This window comes from Globicephala melas, chromosome 7 (genome assembly GCF_963455315.2).
Source record: "Globicephala melas chromosome 7, mGloMel1.2, whole genome shotgun sequence".
NCBI classification, from domain to species: Eukaryota; Metazoa; Chordata; class Mammalia; order Artiodactyla; family Delphinidae; genus Globicephala; species Globicephala melas.
In genome coordinates this window covers 38,739,317-38,764,324 of record NC_083320.1, presented here as the reverse complement: position 1 = coordinate 38,764,324, position 25,008 = coordinate 38,739,317, and the positions used below count along the sequence as shown (strand labels likewise).

Genomic DNA, 25,008 nt, shown 5'->3' with positions numbered 1-25,008 from the left:
AAAAGATAGCATGCTCCGGACTGTGGCCTGTGTGTATCCTGTGATAGCCTGTGAATAAGGAACAGATCATAGCTTCCTGAGTCAGAAGGATGACAGGGTGAGGGAAGGAAAGGGAAAGACACCAGAGTAAACATGCCAATTGGGAAACTTTTCATCATTTTCCAGATATTACCTAATGAGGCAGTGAAGGCAACTGGTCTGATTCTTTGGGCCAGAACATACCAGAGGCAGGCTGAGACTAGTTCTCTATGGGCCCAGCTAATTTATCACAATGGCAAGTGATGGGTCATGTGCTTCTGGAACAAGACACTGGAGCATGTTATCTGATGTACAGCACACCACTAAGGACTTTATTATATTAATATGCGTTCGTTCAGCAAACATTTTCTGAGTGCCTACTGTGTGCTGGGCGTGGTACCACATACTGGGAATCCAACTGGGTGTAAGACACAGCCCCTTCTCAAAGAGTTCATGGTGCAGTGGAAGACAGACAGTCCATGGGCAATTCCAGTATGACATGAAAATATTTAAATTATTCCATTCACTTAACTGAGCTCTGTTTAGGCCTTATACCCACTCTTCTTCTAATAAGTCCTTCATAAAGTTATTTCACATAGAAACAAAGAAGGCATTGGTTTATTGACTGTCAAGAAAGCAGATCAAGGCTGAGGAAGAAAAAGAAGTCAGTAGCTATCCTCAGAAATGTCACCAATCTGTCCTGAAGGGGAAAAAACGGGAACTACTACTCCTCGGTTATCAGGTCCTTGCCCAATATTCTACAGGCCAGTATTTCTTTTCTTTTCTTTGTTTTCTTTTTTGCAGTACACGGGCCTCTCACTGTTGTGGCTTCTCCCGTTGTGGAGCACAGGCTCCGGGCACGCAGGCTCAGCGGCCATGGCTCATGGGCCCAGCCGCTCTGCGGGATGTGGGATCTTCCCGGACCGGGGCACGAACCCGTGTCCCCTGTATCGGCAGGCAGACTCTCAACCACTGCGCCACCAGGGAAGCCCCAGGCCAGTATTTCTTAAACTGGCGTCATTGCCTACTAGAAATCTACAGAGATAATCTTGAGTTCTGGGAGAATTTAAAAATGCTGTGTTTTCACTTTGATGATCAAAACTGCTAACATGAGGTAAGCTATTTTGGACAATATAGATGACATTCATGACTCAACATCACTGACTTCACCTCCCATGTTTGCATTTACAAAACACTTGTTGCCAAGTGATCAGAGGTGAACTTTCAGGGTGTTGATGAGCAGGGCCTTGATATTAAATATGGTAACAGTCCCTGTCTGCTCCTCACACACAATTCTTTCACCACTTAAAAAGACAAAACTTTTCTTTGGAAGTATTAATTTGCAAATTAAATGATCATGATGAAGTGAGACAAGGTAATGTATGTATAACTTGCCATAGGCTAAAGAGAAAACAAAATAAATGGACTTAAGAAGTGAATTATGCATTTATGTTAAATAAAGCAAAAAAGATGTTATGGTTTATTCTAAGAACAAAAGTTTTAACACAGTTTAGAAGTAGAAAAGTGGCAGCAGAATCATCACAGGGTACGTTTAATGACATACTTTTCTTCAGTATTGTACTTGGGGGTGCACCATTAAATGAACTGGCTCTTCACATAGATAAAAATAAGCTATTTGTTAAGAAAGAAAAGTGATGACCACAATAATGCCACAGATGCACGATATACCATTCGATGCAAAATCAAAAGAATGGAGTCAAAACACAAGTGAAAGCAAAAGCATAAATGTATCTTTTCACTGACACTGGTCTCAACATCGGTGATCTGGCTTCTGAAAAACAAAACCTTCTCACGATATCATTAATTCAAATGTTATTTTTTTAGTTTTTACGTAATTTATATTTCTTTTGGTTTTATAGCTTATAAAAGCTGTAAGGATAAGAAGTTTATGCATATTTTATATTTGCACACATTTAAGTTTCATTAAAATAAAAGTGGTTAAAATCACCATTGTAGATCTGCAATGCTTCTTTTCCTTTTAGGATGGAAAATAACAGATTTGGCTCCTAAAAAATTTCCATGAGTCCACCCAGTGTCTGAAATAAACATAACAAGTTTGAGAAACGTTGTTGATGATTCACATGACTCTGATTAGAGGGACATTTGAAAGTTACATTAATATATTTATTCAAGTTTATTTTCTAAATTTATAGAGTTAGAAGGAATCCGTGGCAGTCCTCTAATTTCTTTCTTTACTGCCTACACCGTAATGAAGAAATTCTATTCAATTTTAGTGGTTTATAATGAGAATTAAGATTACATTCAAATAACATTTTATCATTTGACCATCTCTGCATGGGCATGTTTCTCACTGTGCCCTTTACAGCACATTCCAGCATTTCCTCCACCGCACGTTCTCACACGGCCACTCAGTTATAACTTCAGTTCCTTTTGAATTGTGAGATTCTGGAGGGCAAAAGCTCTTCCTCCTTTATCTTTGTGCCTCCAAGTACCTAGCACTATGCTGTGCACACAAGAAGTGCTCAGTAAAATCAAACCAGGCACATGATCAGTTAACCCCAAAACAGATTTGGCTCCTAACAAACTTCCCTGTGTCCAACTCAGTATTTGGAATAAACTTATATTTATAGCAGTTTTTGTTGTGGTGGAGAAAAGAGAATCAGAAAGCTAACATTAGATTATTTACTAAAACAGAACCCACTGTAGGAAGCGCAAAGACAGGTAAAGGCAACCTCTTAATAAGAAAACACAGCTGTTATAACTAAGAGATTTATACAGATGCCAGACTGTAGTGTCTACTGTAGTAGACACAGTGACAACCTCAGGAAAACGTCGCTGGCTATTGCTGTCTCTCAGATGCCCATGGCCTTCAGGCCTTGGTAACCACTTCCTCAAATGCCTAGAATCACCCTAGAAGATCAACTCAAGCAGAAGATCATCTGAGGATAAGGAACATAGTCTCAAGACCGGAATTCCCTCAGAAAATATCCTCACTGAAACCAACCAACATTTTGGTGAAATTAAAGTAGGGCACGTGATCAAAAACAATCAGAAGCAGGAATGCCTCTAAACCACAACACTCTCTGGATTGTAGACTCTGCACACACATGGTTCCTGTAGATACAGTTTAGTAAACCTTCAAAAATATATATGTTGTTAAAAACTGCCTTAGGGCAATTTTAGAGAAATCCCCATGACTTCTCTGATGGTGTAACTTCAAGAAAGTAAAATTAGTACCGATCATTCATATTTCTGATTACAGTCACAGGGCATGGTCTGACTTGAAGGGTAAGAGCCAGGCAGTAGAAAGGTCAACTTTTCTTTCTACTTCCCATTATACAGGTTAGGTTTGGAGATACAGGTTCATTATTATCTCTTGATTCTTATGGACGCACAGAAGTGACATCAATTCGCCATATATGTAGAGGCAATATTTGTTGTAAATGGATATAAATCAACTTTGCGCTAAGAATTCAGAGAGTTACTTAACTCTCTCTCTGCTCGTTTCCTCATCTTGAAGTAAGTATAGTTATACTATCTGCCTCATAGGTTGGTGGAAAGGATTTAATGAACAAATGCAAATAAAATGTTTAGCACAGAACTATTATATAGTAGCATTCAACCATTTTAAGATATTGAGTATATTATAAGATATGCCTCATAATTAGTTATTACTTTTTCAGTGGACAGAATCATCTACTGAAAATAGAGCAAAATAAGATGTCTAGTCATAAACTCCTTTTTTTGTTTCTGTTGTTGGTAAGTTATTTTAACCATGCTATTTACCTTGGTTAATTCCACAAATATCTATTGAGTACTTCTATGACATGCAGTAGATAAGACTCTGACCTCTCCATAAAACTGAAATAATGCTGTGAGTACCAAAGAGATAATACATATGAAGGGTTTACAGTTCTCATAATTCAATGGATAATGGGAAACATTATTCTCAGTAAAGCAAAATTCTATGTAAAGCAAAACCATTTTGGACTCTATAAAAGGAATTTAGTTATTATACAAAAAACCCCATGTGGTTATAAGACACCTTACCTAAGGCATTCTAACAGCTTGCACTGTAAGCCCATCATTATTCTGAAGAATTAGTATCTAGGGTATATTAGAATGCATAACTGGTGGTTTATATTTTCTTATGAATTATAATAATTTATTATGTATTTGATAACAAATGTTTTAACTGAAAATATATCCAGGAATTGAAACTATGTTATATATGAATATATTTTATTTTAAAATCAATATATATATATAAACAAAAGACCCCAATTGGTTATAATATAAGACATTAGAACGGATAAGTCAGTTAAAGAGCGTGTAAAGGGGTAGACAAGGATAAGGCAGTATTTTTTCAACAGTGATATAAAATGACAAGGTAAGGGAAAAAAGAACTTCAGGCACCAATTTTTGGAAAATAGTACTACAAAAACTAGTAGTTTTCTAGATTTGGCAGTTATTATTTAGAAAACTAAAAACAAAAAGTCCACCCACAACCGAAACAAAAACATAAAATACTTCGGGAAAACCTAGACAAGAAACATTCAGTTCTTAAATAAATAAATAAGAACATTTTATTGTAGGAGATGAAGGGGTTGAACACATGAAAAAAACTGTAGTTGTAGAATAAAAAATGGAAAACTAAATATTCTAATCATATCCAAAGTAATTTAAAAATTTTTTAAACATCCCCATCAAAATCCCAATGTAATTTAAAAAGTTGAGAACATTATTCAGAATTTCATCTCAATACTCAAAATAATGCTATGTGCTAGAGAATTTTAGCCAAGTTTTCAAAATAAATCATTGTTATGCTATCATTTCCTGAGATCTAAAATAACATACTGGAATATACAAAGATATATAAGTTGTTGTATTTAAAAGATGGATTCTTTATAGATATGATTTTGTGTACTGGAAATGTAGTTACTTGCCCTTTGGGATAAATAGTTTTAGGTGCTATCATTAAGTCCCAAATATATTGCTATGAAATTGATTAATTTACCAAATATTTCTCAAACACCCACTTTATTCAACATAAGATGTGAGGTCCCATGAGGATTAAAAAGATGAGTAAGTTACATATCTTGACTTCATGTAGCTTGTACTTGACTTGGAATAAAGTGTGTAAGAAAACATATGGTAGAAAAATACGAGATGTTTTTAAACATTTTAAGCACAGATGGTAATATTATGCCATTTCTATTGTAAGCTATAAAATTCAGACACATAAGATACCTGATTTTTGGTATAATGGCACCCTGATGGGGCTGCAAGAATGTTTTCTGTAAAATGTGCCCTCAAGGAACAGAGAGTAAGGACTTATTCAATGGGATGTACCCATTTGTATGTAGGGCAATGTGCATGAAATAAGGAGATTTTAACTTTAGCCAAGTAAATTTTTCTGAAGACAGTTTCCATAACTATTTAAACCCACTGCAAAAGACCAAAAAGAAAAAAAAAATTACATTATTAACATAGAGGGGATGTGTATTTTGTTTGCTTTGTAAGAAATGCTTCTGATTTACTAATAACTTAGAAATTTAAATATAAATGTAAAAATCATACTTCATTGAAAACCATTTTGTGCTATCACAAATGGTAATGCATTCTGCATGACTTTATTATTCTCTTGAGTTTGGGAAAAGCATTGAGGCTGGAATCCATACTGATATTTTTCTTTGGTCCACACAGAGTCCACATCTGATGAGCTACTGAAGAAGGATGACATTTTGCTGAACTCTTTTCTTGATAAATGCAACAGAATATAGCAAAAATCAATAGTGGAACAGACATACCTAAAACATGGTTATTCTTCATGTAAGAAAATGGTTTGAAAACCCTGATTGAATCATTTGTTAGCCAGAAAATACAAGGCTTCAGAATAAATATCCAGTGGATGAACATAATCATAATTTGGGAAATCTTGAAAAGTTATATGAAGGAACTTTATTTATGGGAAAGTGGTTTAACAAATACCTGGGTGTAATACTTAAAGAGAATCTAAACTAATCTTGGCTATGAGGGTTTTTCTTTTGGGCCTCTTTTATCTTCAGTGATTGTATAGTTATTAAAAAATTAATCGTTACAAGATTCCACGCATGGAAAATGTGAAAACCACACATTTACAGGATGTACATGTCAAAAGCCTATACACGACTACATCTTGGCATATCCATTCACATAAAACATCAGCAGCAATTATTCCTTCTGCAGAAGCCGTAGAATAGGTATCAGGGACTAAGAATCTGTGTTCCTTACTGTCCTAGGTAGCAATATCTCAAACCTCTCATTAGATCTACGAGAAGGTTATTGCCTGAGAAGGTGTTTTAATTCAACTTTGGATGGCTTCTAAAATGTTATGTCAATGACTTTGCCATGATGTTTGGCCTTCAGTAATTTGTACTGAACCTTGAGCCAGAAGGCTCAGTCCTCTGTGCAGGCATGGAGCAGTGAAGGCTGGTTTCATCACATACATTTAAACAATTTTAGAACAAAGCTTCCTATAGGACACAGTATAAGCACAACACTAGAAAACCTTCCTACACAGAAGTTAATTATGGAACTCAAGGTACCCTTTCTGTATTTTAACTATGTCCACAGAATCACACGATGCCATTTATGCATATGATCGGTCTTAGGGATAATGGTATTGAGAATCAGTACAATTAGGGGTAAATTACTTTAAACTGAGTCCTTGTAATACAATAAAGAAGTGAAGGACAGATTACTAATACAATATTACTTTAAATTTGTTGTATGCTTTCTATTGCTTACGTTGTACCAGGGGCTGTAAATACATTATCACATTTAATCTTCAAAAGGACACTGCAAGTTAGAAATTCCTATCACCATTTTACAGATGGGGAAACTAAGAGTTGGAGGGGTTAAATGCCTCATTCAAAGTCTGGTGAGTAAACTGCAGAGCCAGAATTCAAACCAGGTCTGTTTGACCCCAAACCTGAACTCTTAAGATCTATATTCTACTACTTTCTAAGTGTCATTATTAATGCTGGTCTCCCAGTTGGGAGACAGACCAGAACTCTCCAAATAACACTATGTGGTGTCAGTAAATTATTTTAATCAGGTGTGTAAAAAAATTCAGGAATTATGCTTATGCAAACTTTTCATAGGAAAATAATAGTTTCAATGCAGTTTTCCTGTTACATAAATAGGAAAGTTTGTCATGTCGGTTCCAGACATCTGAGAGACCAGTAAACAAATTAGGAGACGACGATGAGATAGAGCTAGGCAGGTCATAACAGGAAAATGCATAAAGATTGGCAAAGGGAAATTTATGCTATTTTGACCAAGTAGATCAGATGTTAACTGAGATTAATATTTCCAGCCCAATAGTAAATGCAGAAAAACTCATCTGTTAGAAAACTGGACAAGAAATAAGTTAGAAATTTTGAACACTGGAATTTGTTTTATGAAAGCCAGCTTTTGGGAACTTTAACTTTTTATTTCATAAAATTCTGTATTGCTTGATAATTTCACAATGGATGCACTATTTTTAAAATGAAAACAAAATTAAGAGTATAATTTTAGCAATAACAAAATTCTAGGGCTCTTAAAATGGGATTATGGGAAGAAATAAAAGGTCAGAGTCTGCGTTTGCTTCTATTCTGGTGAACCCTGAGAGACGTATTCATTTACCTTTTTTTTTTTTTTTTTTTTTTGCGGTACTCTGACCTGTCACTGTTGTGGCCTCTCCCGTTGCGGAGCACAGGCTCCGGACACGCAGGCTCAGCGGCCATGGCTCACGGGCCTAGCGGCTCCACGGCATGTGGGATCTTCCCAGACCGGGGCACGAACCCGTGTCCCTTGCATCGGCAGGCGGACTCTCAACCACTGCGCCACCAGGGAAGCCCCTCATTTACCTTTTGTAGCTCAGAATTTCTTGACTTCCAAGTTATTGATTTACCAGTGACATAAAATAGGAAATGGCCCAATTTATCCAGAAGAGGAAAAAAAGGTATCATAGATCACATCCTCATGGGAAGGAAATTTTTTTAGGAAGCACTCAAGGAGGAATTGACCTAGAGCCCAAAATAATTATCACTGATGTCTGAGGAAAGCTGGACTAGTAGGGAGTAGATTTACTGGTTGATTCCAATAGTCACACAAAAGGGGAATTCTTAACTCAATTCAGTTTCATGGTACTTAGCTCCTTGTTCATAATACAATGTTGTACACCAAAAAGTTTATTCAATTTGTATACATTACGTTCATCTGTAAAATATGCTTAAAAGGTTGTTTTTTAAATGAATACAGTTTTTTAAATGAATACATTTGTCTTTGGATAAAATATTAGAGCATTTTATTTTAATGTTATAAAGCTTTTTAGTAGGATTACTGTCTTTCACTGAGAACCAAGAGTAGGATATACTAATCCAACGGAACTCGATCCATTTGATGGAGGTGGTACTGACTTCTGGATGTTGAGTTTTCTGAGCAAACCTCTTCTGAGGTTAAAAAAAAAAAAAGAGGACAACTTGGTAGCATGCACATTTGCTTGATAGATGAAGTTAGAAGAAGTGGTGATTTGAAAACAGCAGTTGAAAGCAAAAGCCACATCCCAATGCACGAAAAACCATAGCCATTCTACAGCAAAAGATACACAAGGCGGGTCTCAAGGAGGAGAAAGCTGTATATGGATACAAACTAAACAAACTGTTTGCTATCCTCTGGATAGCAAGGAATCGCAAGCAAAACAAGAAAATCACACAGCACAGAGGTGTACCTACTTGAATCTCCCAAGGGCTGATGCTTATTTCCTCATTATGTTATGGAGAAAATAAGAAGGGATATTTCCTTTAAGTGGCTGTACCACGGGTGATGAACAGTGTACACAGAGCTCGGGATATGAATATAGGTCCACAGTTAGCTTTGACACACAATCAGTGGCTCCATTCCATGCATAAACGTCTTATCAAATGTATCACTGAAATATGAGATTGAAGAACCCCAGTGAGTTCCCCGCCCCTTCATTTGTGGGAATGCTCCTTACAATGCAGTTTTTAACTATATGAAACAGGGTGTTCCTTTAGATGTACAAACTTCCCCATTATGTTGTTATGATAAGCAAAATGCTAAACTATCAACAGCTTTTCAGACTAAAAGCACACTGTGACACACACTCTGTGTAAGAGGAACAGCATTATCTCATTGATGTAAGTTCCTGCTTCTTTCTACTTGTCATGACCGCTCATGCTTTCTATGGTCAAATTCTATAGCTATAGAAAGAGTAAAAGGAAATTTATAAATAAGTTTTGAAATAAGATGGAAACTTATTTTAAAACCTATCAAATAATATCTTAGCAATAGACTACCACGTGAGATTGTACTTAACTGAGGACCCCGGGTGTCATTAAAAAGTAAAAATCTTCAACAACCTTTAGGAGATTAGAGCCTTTTAAGACTCTAAAAAGCAGAAAGGAAAACAAAAATAAAACTGGAAGCTACCAAAGGGGCCTGCAGCTTTTTCTTCTTCAGGATTGGTTAAGGATCTCTTAAGTCATTAAAGAAAAATGATGTTAGGGCTTCCCTGGCAGCACAGTGGTTAAGAGTCCCCCTGCTGATGCAGGGGACACGGGTTCATGCCCTGGTCCGGGAAGATCCCACATGCTGCAGAGCGGCTGGGCCCGTGAGCCATGGCCGCTGAGCCTGCGCGTCCGGAGCCTGTGCTCCGCAACGGGAGAGGCCACGACAGTGAGAGGCCTTAGTACTGCAAAAAAAAAAAAAAAAAAAAAAAGGATAATGATGTTAGATGCCTTGTTCAGGTAGATTATATCATCTTATTTCTCTGATGAGAGAGATCTGAAGATATGTTAAATTAATAATAATGTGGAGGTGCAGAGCAAAAGTAGAAAACTTCTTGAGTTCCCTTTTTCTTGCTTTTTGCTGCGGCACGGTTCTTTCAGAGGAACAGATATTGACTAGACGTGGGGGGAGGAGGGGTTGTGGCTGAAGTTGGTAACAAAGAGAGAAAATAGAGTTCTCCTTATTTTGTGCTTTGCGAAAGAGCAGGGATTTTGTTTGTATGTTTGTTTCTTTTGTTTTTCAGCCCAGAACCTCTAAGATCTCTCATTAGAAAACTGAGGGGCTCATTTCTGCAACGTTATTTTTACAGAAGACTCTCTAGAGGACCATGAGTTGCTGAGTAGATGCTATAATATACAAATATACAAAACTAAAGCTTATATAATTTTTATAATTTTTCCTGACTGAGAACAGCACGCTTACCAAGTTGGGGAAAACACTGAAACCTGAGTTAGATGTTAACTCTGTGAAACCAGGAGTTCTGTATAAGCAATGTTTGTACTATCATACTTGAAATTATGTGTACTTCTAGCCTGTAGAAACTTTAGAAAGTAATGATGATTTTAAAGATATGAGAGACTAAGAACATCATAAGAAGGATATCTGGTAAATTATATTTCATATAAACATATACCTACATTTCATATTTCATATCGACATATACCTACATTTACTATATATGCAAAGTGCTATTCTAGATATTTCAGCAGTGAGGAAGGAGAAATAATGAGGAGTTGGATGAGATCCCTACTTGCAAGGAGCTTATAACCTAATTGGAAAATTAAGCATAAGGACTTGAAAACTCAAATTAAATCACAAAAGTCACATAACCAAAATAATAGGAGGGACAACTTGATACATAATTAATGATCAAATTAGTGTCTAGACCAGAGGTTATGACACCTGGATGGGCCACTGGAATTACACGGTGAGATTTTTTTTTAACATCTTTATTAGACTATAATTGCTTTACAATGCTGTGTCAGTTTCTGCTTTATAACAAAGTGAATCAGTTATACATATACATATGTCCCCATATCTCTTCCCTCTTGCATCTCCCTCCCTCCCACCCTCCCTATCCCACCCATCCAGGCGGTCACAAAGCACCGATCTGATCTCCCTGTGCTATGCCGCTGCTTCCCACTAGCTATCTATTTTACGTTTGGTAGTGTATATATGTCCATGCCACTCTCTCACTTTGTCCCAGCTTACCCTTCCCCCTCCCCATGTCCTCAAGTCCATTCTCTAGTAGGTCTGCATCTTTATTCCTGTCTTGCCCCTAGGTTCTTTTTTTTTTAGATTCCATATATATGTGTTAGCATACGGTATTTGTTTTTCTCCTTCTGACTTATTTCACTCTGTATGACACTCTCTAGGTCCATCCACGTCACTACAAATAACTCAGTTTCATTCCTTTTTATGGCTGAGTAATATTCTGTTGTATATATGTGCCACATCTTCTTTATCCATTCATCTGTTGATGGACACTTAGGTTGCTTCCATGTCCTGGCTATTGTAAATAGAGCTGCAATGAATATTTTGGTACATGACTCTTTTTGAATTATGGTTTTCTCAGGGCATATGTCCAGTAGTGGGATTCCTGGGTCGTATGGTAGTTCTATGTTTAGTTTTTTGACGAACCTCCATACTGTTCTCCATAGTGGCTGTATCAATTTACATTCCCACCAACAGTGCAAGAGGGTTCCCTTTTCTCCACACACTCTCCAGCATTTATTGTTTCTAGATTTTTTGATGATGGCCATTCTGACCAGTGTGAGATGATATCTCATTGTACTTTTGATTTGCATTTCTCTAATGATTAATGATGTTGAGCATTCTTTCATGTGTTTGTTGGCAATCTGTATATCTTCTTTGGAGAAATGTCTATTTAGGTCTTCTGCCCAGTTTTGGGTTGGGTTGTTTGTTTTTTTTATATTGAGCTGCATGAGTTGCTAGTATGTTTTAGAGATTAATCCTTTGTCAGTTGCTTCATTTGCAATATTTTCTGCCATTCTGAGGGTTGTCTTTTCATCTTGTTTATGGTTTCCTTTGCTGTGCGAAAGCTTTGAAGTTTCATTAGGTCCCATTTGTTTCTTTTTGTTTTTATTTCCATTTCTCTAGGAGGTGGGTCAAAAAGGATCTTGCTGTGATTTATGTCATAGAGTGTTCTGCCTATGTTTTCCTCTAAGAGTTTGATGGTGTCTGGCCTTACATTTAGGTCTTTAATCCATTTTGAGTTTATTTTTGTGTATGGTGTTAGGGAGTGTTCTAATTTCAATCTTTTACATGTAGCTGTCCAGTTTTCCAGCATCACTTATTGAAGAGGTTGTCTTTTCTTCACTGTATATTCTTGCCTCATTTATCAAAACTAAGGTGACCATATGTGTGTGGGTTTATCTCTGGGCTTTCTATCCTGTTCCATTGATCTATATTTCTGTTTTTGTGTCAGTACCATACTGTCCTGATTACTGTAGCTTTGCAGTATAGTCTGTAGTATAGCCAAGGAGCCTGATTCCTCCAGCTCCGTTTTTCTTTCTCAAGATTGCTTTGGCTATTTGGGGTCTTTTGTGTTTCCATACACACTGTAAAATTTTTTTGTTCCAGTTCTGTGAAAAAGCCAGTGGTAGTTTGATAGGGATTGCATTGAATCTGTAGATTGCTTTGGGTAGTAGAGTCATTTTCACAATGTTGATTCCTCCAATACAAGAACATGGTATATCTCTCCATCTATTTGTATCATCTTTAATTTCTTTCATCAGTGTCTTATAAATTTCTGCATACAGGTCTTTTGTCTCCTCAGGTAGGTTCATTCCTAGATATTGTATTCTTTTTGTTGCAATAGTAAATGGGAGTGTTTTCTTAATTTCACTTTCAGATTTTTCATCATTACTGTATAGGAACGCAAGAGATTTCTGTGCATTAATTTTGTATCCTGCTACTTTACCAAATTCATTGATTAGCTCTAGTAGTTTTCTGGGAGCATCTTTAGGATTCTCTATGTATAGTATCATGTCATCTGTAAACAGTGACAACTTTACTTCTTCTTTTCCAATTTGGATTCCGTTTATTTCTTTTTATTCTCTGACTGCTGTGGCTAAAACTTCCAAAACTATGTTGACTAATAGTGGTAAGCGTGGGCAACCTTGCCTTGTTCCTGATCTTAGTGGAAATGGTTTCAGTGTTTCACCATTGAGGACGATGTTGGCTGTAGGTTTGCCATATATGGCCTTTATTATGTTGAGGAAAGTTCTCTCTATGCCTACTTTCTGGAGGGTTTTTATCATAAACGGGTGTTGAATTTTGTCGAAAGCTTTTTCTGCATCTATTGAGATGATCATATGGTTTTTCTCCTTCAATTTGTTAATATGGTATATCACGTTGATTGATTTGCATATACTGAAGAATCCTTGCATTCCTGGGATAAACCCCACTTGATCATAATTTATGATCCTTTTAATGTGCTGCTGGATTCTGTTTGCTAGTATTTTGTTGAGGATTTTTGCACCTATGTTAATCAGTGATATTGGCCTGTTGTTTTCTTTCTTTGTGACATCTTTGTTTGGTTTTGGTATCAGAGTGATGTTGGCCTCGTAGAATGAGTTTGGGAGTGTTCCTCCCTCTGCTATATTTTGGAAGAATTTGAGAATGATAGATGTTAGCTCTTCTCTAAATGTTTGATAGAATTCGCCTGTGAAGCCATCTGGTCCTGGGCTTTTGTTTGTTCGAAGATTTTTAATCACAGTTTCAATTTCAGTGCTTGTGATTGGTCTGTTCATATTTTCTATTTCTTCCTGGTTCAGTCTCAGAAGGTTGTGCATTTCTAAGAATTTGTCCATTTCTTCCAGGTTGCCCATTTTATTGGCATATAGTTGCTTGTAGTAATCTCTCATGATCCTTTGTATTTCTGCAGTGTCGGTTGTTACTTCTCCTTTTTCATTTCTAATTCTATTGATTTGAGTCTTCTCCCTTTTTTTCTTGGTAAGTCTGGCTAATGGTTTATCAGTTTTGTTTATCTTCTCAAAGCACCAGCTTTTAGGTTTATTGATCTTTGCTATCGTTTCCTTCATTTCTTTTTCATTTATTTCTGATCTGATCTTTATGATTTCTTTCCTTCTGCTAACTTTGGGGGTTTTTTGTTCTTCTTTCTCTAATTGCTTTATGTGTTACGTTAGGTTGTTTATTTGAGATGTTTCTTGTTTCTTAATGCAGGCTTGTATAGCTATAGACTTCCCTCTTAGAACTGCTTTTGCTGCATCCCATAGGTTTTGGGTCATCGTGTTTTCATTGTCATTTGTTTCTAGGTATTTTTTGATTTCCTCTTTGATTTCTTCAGTGATCTCTTGGTCATTAAGTAGTGTGTTGTTTAGCTTCCATATGTTTGTATTTCTTACAGGTTTTTTTCCCTGTAATTCATATCTAGTCTCACAGCTTTGTGGTCGGAAGAGATACTTGATTCGATTTCAAATTTCTTAAATTTACAAAGGCTTGAATTGTGACCCAAGATATGATCTATACTGGAGAATGTTCCATGAGCACCTGAGAAGAATGTGTATTCTGTTGTTTTGGGATGGAATGTCCTATAAATATGAATTAAGTCCATCTTGTTTAATGTATCATTTAAAGCTTGTGTTTCCTTATTTATTTTCATTTTGGATGATCTGTCCATTGGTGAAAGTGGGGTGTTAAAGTCCCCTACTATGAATGTGTTCCTGTCGATTTCCCATTTTATGGCTGTTAGTATTTGCCTTATGTATTGAGGGGCTCCTATGTTGGGTGCATAAATATTTACAAGTGTTAAATCTTCTTCTTGGTTTGATCCCTTGATCATTACGTAGTGTCCTTCTTTGTCTCTTGTAATAGTCTTTGTTTTAAAGTCTAGTTTGTCTGATATGAGAATTGCTACTCCAGCTTTCTTTTGATTTCCATTTGCATGGAATATCTTTTTCCATCCCCTCACTTTCAGTCTGTATGTGTCCCTAGGTCTGAAGTGGATCTCTTGTAGACAGCATATATATGGATCTTGTTTTTGTATCCATTCAGCCAGTTTATGTCTTTTGGTTGGAGCATTTAATCCATTTACATTTAAGGTAATTATCTATATGTATGTCCCTATTACCATTTTCTTAATTGTTTTGGGTTTATTATTGTAGGTCTTTTCCTTCTCTTATGTTTCCTGCCTAGAGAAGTTCCTTTAGCATTTGTTGTAAAGCTGGTTTGGTGGCGTTGAATTCTCTTAGCTTTTGCTTGTCTGTAAATCTGAATGAGATCCTTGCTGGGTAGAGCAACCTTGGTTGTAGGTTTTACCCTTTCATCACTTTAAATATGTCCTGCCACACCCTTCTGGCTTGCAGAGTTTCTGCTGAAAGATCAGCTGTTAACCTTATGGGGATTCCCTTGTATGTTATTTGTTGCTTTTCCCTTGCTGCCTTAAAAATATTTTCTTTGTATTTAATTTTTGATACTTTCATTAACATGTGTCTTGACATGTTTCTCCTTGGATTTATCCTGTATGGGACTCTCTGCACTTCCTGGACTTGACTATTTCCTTTCCCATGTTATGGAAGTTTTCAACTATAATCTCTTCAAATATTTTCTCAGTCCCTTTTTTTTCTCTTCTTCTGCTGGGACCCTTATAACTCGAATGTTGGTGCCTTTAATGTTGTCCCAGAGGTCGCTGAGACTGTCCTCAATTCTTTTCATTCTTTTTTCTTTATTCTGCTCTGCAGTCATTACTTCCACTATTTTATCTTTCAGGTCACTTATCCGTTCTTCTGCCTCAGTTATTCTGCTATTGATTCCTTCTAGAGAAATTTTCATTTATTTTGTTGTTTATTATTGTTTGTTTGCTCTTTAGTTCTTCTATATCCTTGTTAAACATTTCTTGTGATTTTCTCCATTCTATTTCAAAGATTTTGGATCATCTTTACTATCATTATTCTGAATTCTTTTTCAGGTAGGCTGCCTATTTCCTCTTCATTTGTTAGGTCTGGTGGGTTTTTGCCTTGCTCCTTCATCTGCTATGTTTTTCTGTCTTCTCATTTTGCTTAACTTACTGTGTTTGGGGTCTCCTTTTCGCAGGCTACAGGTTCATAGTTTCTGTTGTTTTTGGTGTCTGTCCCCAGTGGCTAAGGTTGGTTCAGTGGGTTACGTAGGCTTCCTGGTGGAAGGGACTAGTGCCTGTGTTGTGGTGGATGAGGCTGGATCTTGTCTTTCTGGTGGGCAGGTCCATGTCTGGTGGTGTGTTTTGTGGTGTCTGTGGCCTTATTATGATTTTAGGCAGCCTCTGTGCTAATGGATGGGGTTGTGTTTCTGTCTTGCTAGTTGTTTGGCATAGGATGTCCATCACTGTAGCTTGCTGGTCCTTGAGTGAAGCTGGGTGCTGGTGTTGAGATGGAGATCTCTGGGAGACTTTTGCCGTTTGATATTACGTGGAGCTGGGAGGTCTCTTCTGGACCAGTGTCCTGAACTTGGCTCTCCCACCTCAGTGGCACAGTTGATGCCTGGCTGGAGCACCAAGAGCCTATCCTCCACACGGCTCAGAATAAAAGGGAGAAAAAAAAGAAAGAAGGAAGGAAGAAGATAAAATAAAATAAAATAAAATAGGGCTTCCCTGGTGGCGCAGTGGTTGAGAGTCCACCTGCCGATGCAGGGGACACGGGTTTGTGCCCCGGTCCGGGAAGGTCCCACATGCCGCGGAGCGGCTGGGCCCATGAGCCATGGCCGCTGAGTCTGTGCGTCCGGAGCCTGTGCTCTGCAACAGGAGAGGCCACAACAGTGAGAGGCCTGCGTACCGCCAAAAAATAAATAAATAAATAAAATAAAAATAAAATAAAGTAAAATAAAATAAAATATAGTTAGTAAAATAAAAAATAATTACTAAGAAAAAAATTTTTTTTCAGTAATAATAATAAAAGAACCCTAGGACAAATGGTAAAAGCAAAGCTATACAGACAAAGTCACACACAGAAGCATACACATACACACTCACAAAGAGAGAAAAAGGGAAAAAAAATATATATAACGTTGCTCCCAAATTCCACCTCCTCAATTTGGGATGATTCCTTTTCTATTCAGGTATTCCACAGATGCAGGGTTCATCACGTTAATTGTGGAGATTTAATCCGTGGCTCCTGAGGTTCCTGGGAGAGATTTCCCTTTCTCTTCTTTGTTCACTCAGCTCCTGGGCTTCAGCTTTGGATTTGGCCCCGCCTCTGCGTGTAGGTCACCAGAGGGCATCTGTTCTTCGCTCAGACAGGACGGGGTTAAAGGAGCAGCTGATTCGGGGGCTCTGGCTCACTCAGGCCGGGGGGAGGGAGGGGTACGGAGTGCGGGGCGAGCCTGCGGCGGCAGAGGCCACCGTGACGTTGCACCAGCCTGAGGCGCACCGTGCGTTTTCCCGGGGAAGTTGTCCCTGGATCACGGGACCCTGGCAGTGGCGGGTTGCACAGGCTCCTGGTAGGGGAGGTGTGGATAGTGACCTGTGCTTGCACACAGGCTTTTTGGTGGCAGCAGCAGCGGCCTTAGCATCTCATGCCCGTTTCTGGGGTCCGCTCTGTTAGCCGCGGCTCGCGCCAGTCTCTGGAGCTCCTTCAAGCAGCGCTCTGAATCCCCTCTCCTCACGCACAAGGAAACAAAGAGGCAAGAAAAAGTCTCTTGCCTCATCTGCAGGTCCAGACTTTTTCCCGGACTCCCTCCCGGCTAGCCATGGCGCAATAACTCCCTGCAGGCTGTGTTCACGCTGCCAACCCCAGTCCTCTCCCGGTACTCCGACCAAAGTCCGAGACTCAGCTCCCAGCCCCCATCGGCCCCGGCAGGTGAGCAGACAAGCCTCTCGCGCTGGTGAGTGCCGACCACTGATCCTCTGTGCGGGAATCTCTCCGCTTTGACCTCTGCACCCCTGTTGCTGCGCTCTCCTCCGTGGCTGCGAAGCTTCCCCCTTCCGCCACCCGCAGTCTCCGCCCGTGAAGGGCCTTCCTAGTGTGTGGAAACCTTTCCTCCTTCACAGCTCCCTCCCACTAGTGCAGGTGCCGTCCCTATTCTTTTGTCTCTGTTTTTTCTTTTTTTCTTTTGCCCTACCCAGGTACGTGGGGAGTTTCTTGCCTTTTGGGAGGTCTGAGGTCTTCTGCCAGCGTTCAGTAGGTGTTCTGTAGGAGTTGTTCCACGTGTAGATGTATTTCTGGTGTATCTTTGGGGAGGAAGGTGATCTCCGCCTCTTACTCTTCCGCCATCTTGAAGCTCCTCCAAGTTGTACTCACTGGCACAACGTGGCCATCCCTGGCTTCACATCAACATGATCTCAGGCACAAACCTCCTTGTTTTTCCATTTTGTTTTTAAGTTACTTGTTGAAACAACTGGCCCGCAGTCCCAAGGACTGTCGCGGCTTCGGCTGGTGGGGCCCCTCCAGAGCCGGCAGTCTCAGTGAGGCCGCCCTCCCCTCGGTCTCCGGGGCAGTTCAGTGACGGCAGAGGGAAGAGACCCCGAACCAGCTACAGTGAGGTTTTAAGAAATTAAATGCTTGAGCTCTACCCCAGACCTCCTGAATTAAATTTCTGGGCAGGGCATGGGAGGACAGAGGGTATAAATTCAGAGAAGGGAGAGGAGTTGGGGGAAGCAAGACCTGGCATTCTGTACCTTATAAAACTCCCCAGTAATGCTGATAAAAACAGCCTGACGCAACTTAGTGGAGCAATATTTGAGAATCACTGCCATGGGGCAGGATGGCACCATTGGGCAAACGTATTCCTGTCAGTTAACGTGGCATGTGACCAAATGGGCTTTGAGTTATGCAGGATTTTCAGCAGAAACTCCCACGTCTTTCCATCTCCACCTCTCTGATGCCTAGCACACCAAAGTTGAGAAATACTACACTAGATCATGAGCCTGAGAGTCCACAGTGGGGCCGAAAGGCTTCAAGGAGGGGCATCTTACATTGAATTTAAAAAGAAAAATCTTGCCAAACATAGAAGAAGAGAAGAGTTGCCAAGGAAAAGGAACAGCATGTATTCAGGAAAGGAAAACTGGGCTTAAAGTGTGATGCACTGAAGAGTTGTTTAGAAGAAAGGGTTCCTGCAGGGGAATGCTAGGCTCTGGAGAGGATCAGATTTCTTCCTTGGGTTCCACTGTGTTTTTATTATGGAAAATTGTGAATACCAAGTCTAGGATTTTATAAATCTCAATTCAATAAACTCTATGTTACTTTTGTTTACTCAAGTTACATTCTAATAGGCAGTGTCTTATTATTTTTGTTATAATCTGCACATCTAGGATGCATTCTTGGCTGTGAAATTTTCATATTTCTTCTTTAAAGTTGGTTCCAGGTTCTTTAGTCAGTTTCATTCAGTCCTCATACTTAACAGAGAAAAGCCAGGACTACATTGACCTGATATTAATAACGAGGTATCTGTGTACAAGATGCCTTTGTTCAGAATGCCACAAAGCAAGAGTGAATTTCCAAGACAATTATCAGTGTTACTGACGATTTAATGGTTGGGGCTTATGCAACCTGAATTAAATACCAATATTATGGTTACCTGAGTGAGTGATTCCTGGTAAGATCAGGTTGACGCTCCTGTAGAATTTCAAAGATGTTGGGCTGGCGCAGAAATGCAACAATCTTGTCATTGTAAGCTGAAAAAACATACGTATGTAACAATATTTTAAAATCTGTTATTTTATGCACATAAATCCAGACTTTTTAAGTTTTGTTTTTCTGGTTAATGTTCCTTGTATTCAAAGTCATAGTTTAGAGCCACTATAGATGCTTAAATTCCAATTTGTGTCTATCCTGTTATATGAGTATTGGACTTAGATCTGTTAGGTATGACTGACTTAAGCACTCATTAAACTCATCTGATGAGCCATATTTATCATCAAATTGCAAGATGAGATCACCAACAAGATTCTAGATACTGATTGTTTTACGCTACTGCTTACTAAAATCAACCTTATAAGCAATTGTTAAAAATGGAAAACCATCTTCTGATTAAATGTCAGCCACCTACAGAGGTGAAGAGGTAGAGTAAGAGTTGCTAAAATACCGTAGTTGCCAGCAGCAACTACCAATATGCAGAGGCAAACCATTCCCAAATTCTACGTGGAAATAAATGCCATTAAGCCACAGGGTAGCTCTTTACCAAACCAACTACACCAACAGCTACAATACGACCAGCATCATCAATTATGTACATAATATTTTAAAAGGAAAATCTATATCTTAGTCAAGGCTGGCTAATGTTTACAGAAATTTTAAATTTAATTAACGTTTACTAAAGGCTCTGTTAATACTCTTTTGTCAAGAAAGTAATTTGCTTACTTAAGATAATTCATCTTGATTCCATTTATTTATAATCAGAAATACAGATATATTTAAATTACAGAACTGAGTGTCTGAATTCTCAAACATCAGAGATCCTAGTTCAGTCAATACTCTTGTGCTCATAAATATGATCAAGAAACATGCCTTACTTTAACAAAATATCACTCAAAAGAAGTATAATTCTCTCGACATTTGCCAGTTCAAATTTTAGCTGCATCATGCTAATTTTAGTAAAATGTAAATAAAATAAAAAAAAATACTATCTGCTAACATGGAATCCCATTGTCAAACTCAAAGTGTCCCTAACTGCACATTTAACCACATATAATAAAAACATTTTTATAATTGAGGTTTTGTCAGCAGTTTTTACATTCTATCTAAGATCAGAGACTAGATAACTTTTTAAACAATTTTATAGTACTTTAAAATTCTATGTGCAGCATTTAGTATCATATGAGTAACAGCATAATAAAACATAGACTGTTCAATTTCTACCCAAGGTTTCTTCTTATTCAGTGACTGTCGAACCTTTTAGGACATGGGCACTGCATTATATTTCATGGTAAAGTCTTTCTTAAAAAAGTAAAAATTTTAAAGCAAAACCAGACAAATGGAGAGTTGCTCAAATTTAAGATGGAACAGGGAGCCCATCTGGCCTCCTGCCAGTCTGTCCACTCCACCTGCCTTAGGGGCTCTAGGTTTGAAAACTGATCTACTTCAACCTCATCATTTTACTAACAACTCAAGTTGTTCTTTAGGCCAATTTGCCTACATTCATTTATTTTTATTTTACAATTTTGAAGACTTCTGCTGTCTTGCATTTGCTACAAAACCCCTTAAGAATGTGCCATCATTGCTTTCTTATTTTGTGAGGCTCACACACCTTTTAAACTCTGTCTCAAGTATTAAGATATATACTAAATAAATGCTTGTCCAAATGCCTAATTTAAAATGACCACACAATACAGCGGCCTTAAGAACTTATTTTTCCTTAACTTCAACAATCTAATATAATAGTTCTACTCAGGTAAGGTAGAGTAGTAGAAAAAATTCTCATCCTATAGGATTTTACAAGACATAAGTGTTTTGAGACTCAAATCGATTTCTTAGGGATAATGCAGCAGTTTTTCAGTACAGGGCAAATGTAGCAGGCTGACAATAGGGAAGTGTATCAGCAGAGAATGCATGGTACACACTGACATGAAAAGGAAAGATAAAGACTTTGGGAAAGAGATGACATACCCACTGGAACCATGTCCTGGTACTGTGGCCTACTAACTGTATTGAACGTACTTGATGGCCTGGGAAGAACTGGTGGTCCTGCATGTCGAGAATCTTCTCCTACCTGCAAACACAAGCAGTGTTTTTGTTCTGCACCAAATCCTAGAATACTTTACATCAGTACCCCAAGCCAAGTTGTTCAGAACACTTGACAATGAGCATTGTTAAGTACCAACTGATCAGAACAGAGGCTAGCTGAAGAGCTGACACAGGACTCTCAAAAGCTCTGCTTCAGTTGCTGAATTGAGGGGATGGGTTGGGGTATAACGTCCCTGAGAGGGGCCAGGGCAGTAACTGTTGACCAAGTGGTACAGGAGTAGCTCAAAATGCCTACAGCTCTTGGGGATGTAGATGCTGAATACCTGTTCCTCAGGAATAACTTCTACCTGACAAAACACAAACCTGCAAAAGTACAATCAGAGAGAACACTTTGGTGGTACAAAATTCATCGGGCAGTGCAGGATATACCTTCTTTTGGCCAAGGCAGGTCAGGGAATTCCCTGCCTCAGCAGAGGAGGGGTTGAAGAGCAGCAGTCCTCATGTGGGTTTCCGAGTTGGATATCATCTCCTCAGAAGCAATTTTACATGCCTATTAGAGCACCCAGTACAACAGCTTTTTCTGGTTTGAACCTCCCACACCAGCAAGCTAATCACAGCAGGTGTGGAGGAGCTAAATAGGGTTGCCCCAACCTGAATTAGTTACATACTGATTATAGGCTTAGAAACTCATACATACAAGGAGATAAATAAAAACGCCCATTAATAATCTTACCAGAAAACTCTAACACTGCTTTAGCTTCTGTTTTAGCATTTTTCCCCCGTACTACAGAAGTCTTTTAAGACAACAGTAGAACAGTTAAATAAGAGAGTAAGAGAACAAAAGGCAAAACAACCTCCTGGATTTATAAATTGGTACTTTTAAAATACAGTTTCTACTCCCACCCATTCAAACCCTCACAACCATTTTAACATACTGCATCCGTTAGGTGTTCAGTGAGGGTTTTTCTAAAGGCCCTAAAGCTGGAAATATCGTCCCCACACTTGACTGCTTGTTTATCCTTCAAGAATGTTCTCACTCATTCTTCAATGTGTAGTTCAAACAGCCCCTCCTCGATGAAGCCTTCCCTTCCCTTCAAGCTGACATGAAATGTCACCTTCTCTGAGCACCCACAGCACTCGGGGTACATTTCTAAAGCAGCTGCCATTATTAACAGTCTATGAAGCATTTTTTGCTTGTATTGTTATACATCTGGATTATGGTTACTTTTATATATTCTCTCCTTAATAAGAACACAGGAACATACATTATTTACTTGTATCCCTCACACCAACCACGTTTCTACACTACAGGTGTTTAGTAAGTATTCATTTGTTGGATGGAAGAGATACCAAAATTTCTACTACCTGGAATATTTGCTAAATAAGTCTAAGAGAATGGCTGGGAAGACTTGTGAATGTAACCAGAAATTTCCCACTCTGCTTCTCTTGAGTTATTGGCTCTGAGAAACGAAGTCAGCCCCTCTTGGGAGAGATTCAATCATTAACTATACCTTGTCAGTCACCAAACTTATCATTTCAATCTACCAACATATACTTTCCCTCCTGTCAGTAAGTTGCCTTGTGTCATCATTTCCCAGAACAGCCAAAGGTCTTCTCCTTGACACCCTGCTTCTTCAAACCAGACATCAAACCAGACCATTATCAGTGGGCAAGCTGTGATAAACGTCTGTATTACTGCAGGATGTGCGTGCTTCCGACAGCTGGGCCAGAAAGCACATTCCCCTCAAGGGTTTAACAACGCCGAGACTGAATGCTGAGTCTTTATGGGGTCGTCTCTGTTCCACTGCTCAGCTTCCGTCAATAAGAAGAGAAGTTCTCATTCAAATTTTAATGTGTACCTTAGTATCCCTACTGCTAGACCATGAAACTAATTCAAGTTCTGAGGCAGAGGAGTTGAAAGAAAATATAAGTATAGCTACTAATCCCATGCACGTAGTCCTGATCAGACTGAACAGCCAGCGTCATATTGTGACGTCAAATAAGGCAAGCATCTAAAGTGCACTGGTTGTGTGATAAAACGAGGCAGGGCCCTGATATGCTACATATCACGCACAAGGTCCAAAGGTGAGAGGTCTGTTCTGCTTTTTAGATGAATGCTATTAGCATCATCCAGTTCACCACTAATGTTTTATATGACAGCCAGGTAGAGATTTATTAGCTACTCATAAAACATGAATATTTTTGTGCGTACCTCATCCTGCAATAGATTTATATAACATTTTTATGTGAGCTTCTCGTGTGTACTCTTCTATGTCTTCACTTACAACCAGCAAACACACATAATCATTAGAGCCAGTATGTAAATCATGAGGGGAAATTCCAAGAGTGGAATTTTGATGAATCAAATCCAGTTATTTATTACATTCATAATCTTTTCTTATAATAGAAGCTACAAAAATATTTGACATACAATATAATACTGAAAATATGATATGCACATAGATGGAACGTGGAAATGGCATGCAGGAAAAGAATCTTAATTCTTCTTGTCTAAGGGAATTTTTAGAAACAATGTATATCAAGTGATAATATATGACATTCAAAGCATAAGTCTTTATTAAGGAGAAAATATGTGACCTAAAACATTCCTGTTTTATTTATTTAACCTGCTACAGAAAAAGGGAAACAGGAAGAGATTATTTCTTTTCTCTTTTTTCTTTTTCTTTCTTTTTTTTTTTCTGGTTAGATTATTAGAGAGCCCTCATGTGGTTACCATGGGACACTGCAAACTAGCAAAGTATAATAGAGTACGGTAGAGCTTTTAGTAATTCTTAATGCTACCCATTTTCTCTGAGCCCTTAAGAGTACATAAATCAACCCTCATACATATCCTAACTTTAAAGAATATTAGTGAGGATGCCACAACCCCATAGCATTGGCCGAAGATCTTAATCTAATCCAGCAATCCTCACTTAAGAAACTTCCCTATCTTTAACCTAATTTTAATCCCCTAAAAAAGTTACATTCCTTCCTTCCTATGAAGCTGCTCTTAGGTATGCAAAAGGGCTCATCATCATCCTCTCTTGAACACTGTATTGCATTATGAATTCCCTCACCATCCACTGAATTTTTTTTTTTTCTAAATCTCTAATTTCTTCAACCTTTCCTCACATGTCCTACTTTTTAAACCTGTAATTTAGGCTCTTTGAGTTTCCAGAGAAACCCCGTTAACATTCCAACACTTTCAGCCTCCAAATGACAGTCTCTAAATCAAACTAGAAAAACAAAACAATAAGAAAGAGCCAGCACGATTCCATAAACCCCACATCCCGTGCTTCTATCAGCCAACAGGTCGGTCGCTAAGGCTCAGGACTCACCTCGCCTGCGCTGTGGCTGCGCTGCCTGGTCAGGTGCTGTCGATGCACCAGCGCGCTCGTGGGTCTGCTGCTCTGAAGCGGGAGCCGGGGATCGATGAAGGTGGTGGTACGCGAGTTGTGGTCGACAAAAAATGCCTAGGAAGCAACCCACTCAGTCAACACTCCGTACATGGCACACACCTGTCTAGCGGTCCTAT

The 25,008-nt window shown here is 38.6% G+C and overlaps 1 protein-coding gene across 7 annotated transcripts in view; it reads right to left on the bottom strand.

The window, feature by feature from the left end:
- Nucleotides 1-25,008, bottom strand: part of HECW2 (HECT, C2 and WW domain containing E3 ubiquitin protein ligase 2) — a 417,892-nt gene that overhangs the window by 66,249 nt on the left and 326,635 nt on the right. For all 7 annotated transcript variants that reach the window (XM_060302114.1, XM_060302116.1, XM_060302118.1 and 4 more), the window contains exons 15-17: nt 24,812-24,946; nt 21,396-21,498; nt 19,369-19,465 (exon numbers count right to left, since the gene is read on the bottom strand). In XM_060302114.1, coding sequence (XP_060158097.1) covers nt 19,369-19,465; nt 21,396-21,498; nt 24,812-24,946 — 335 coding nt within the window. The remainder of the gene's footprint in view (nt 1-19,368; nt 19,466-21,395; nt 21,499-24,811; nt 24,947-25,008) is intronic.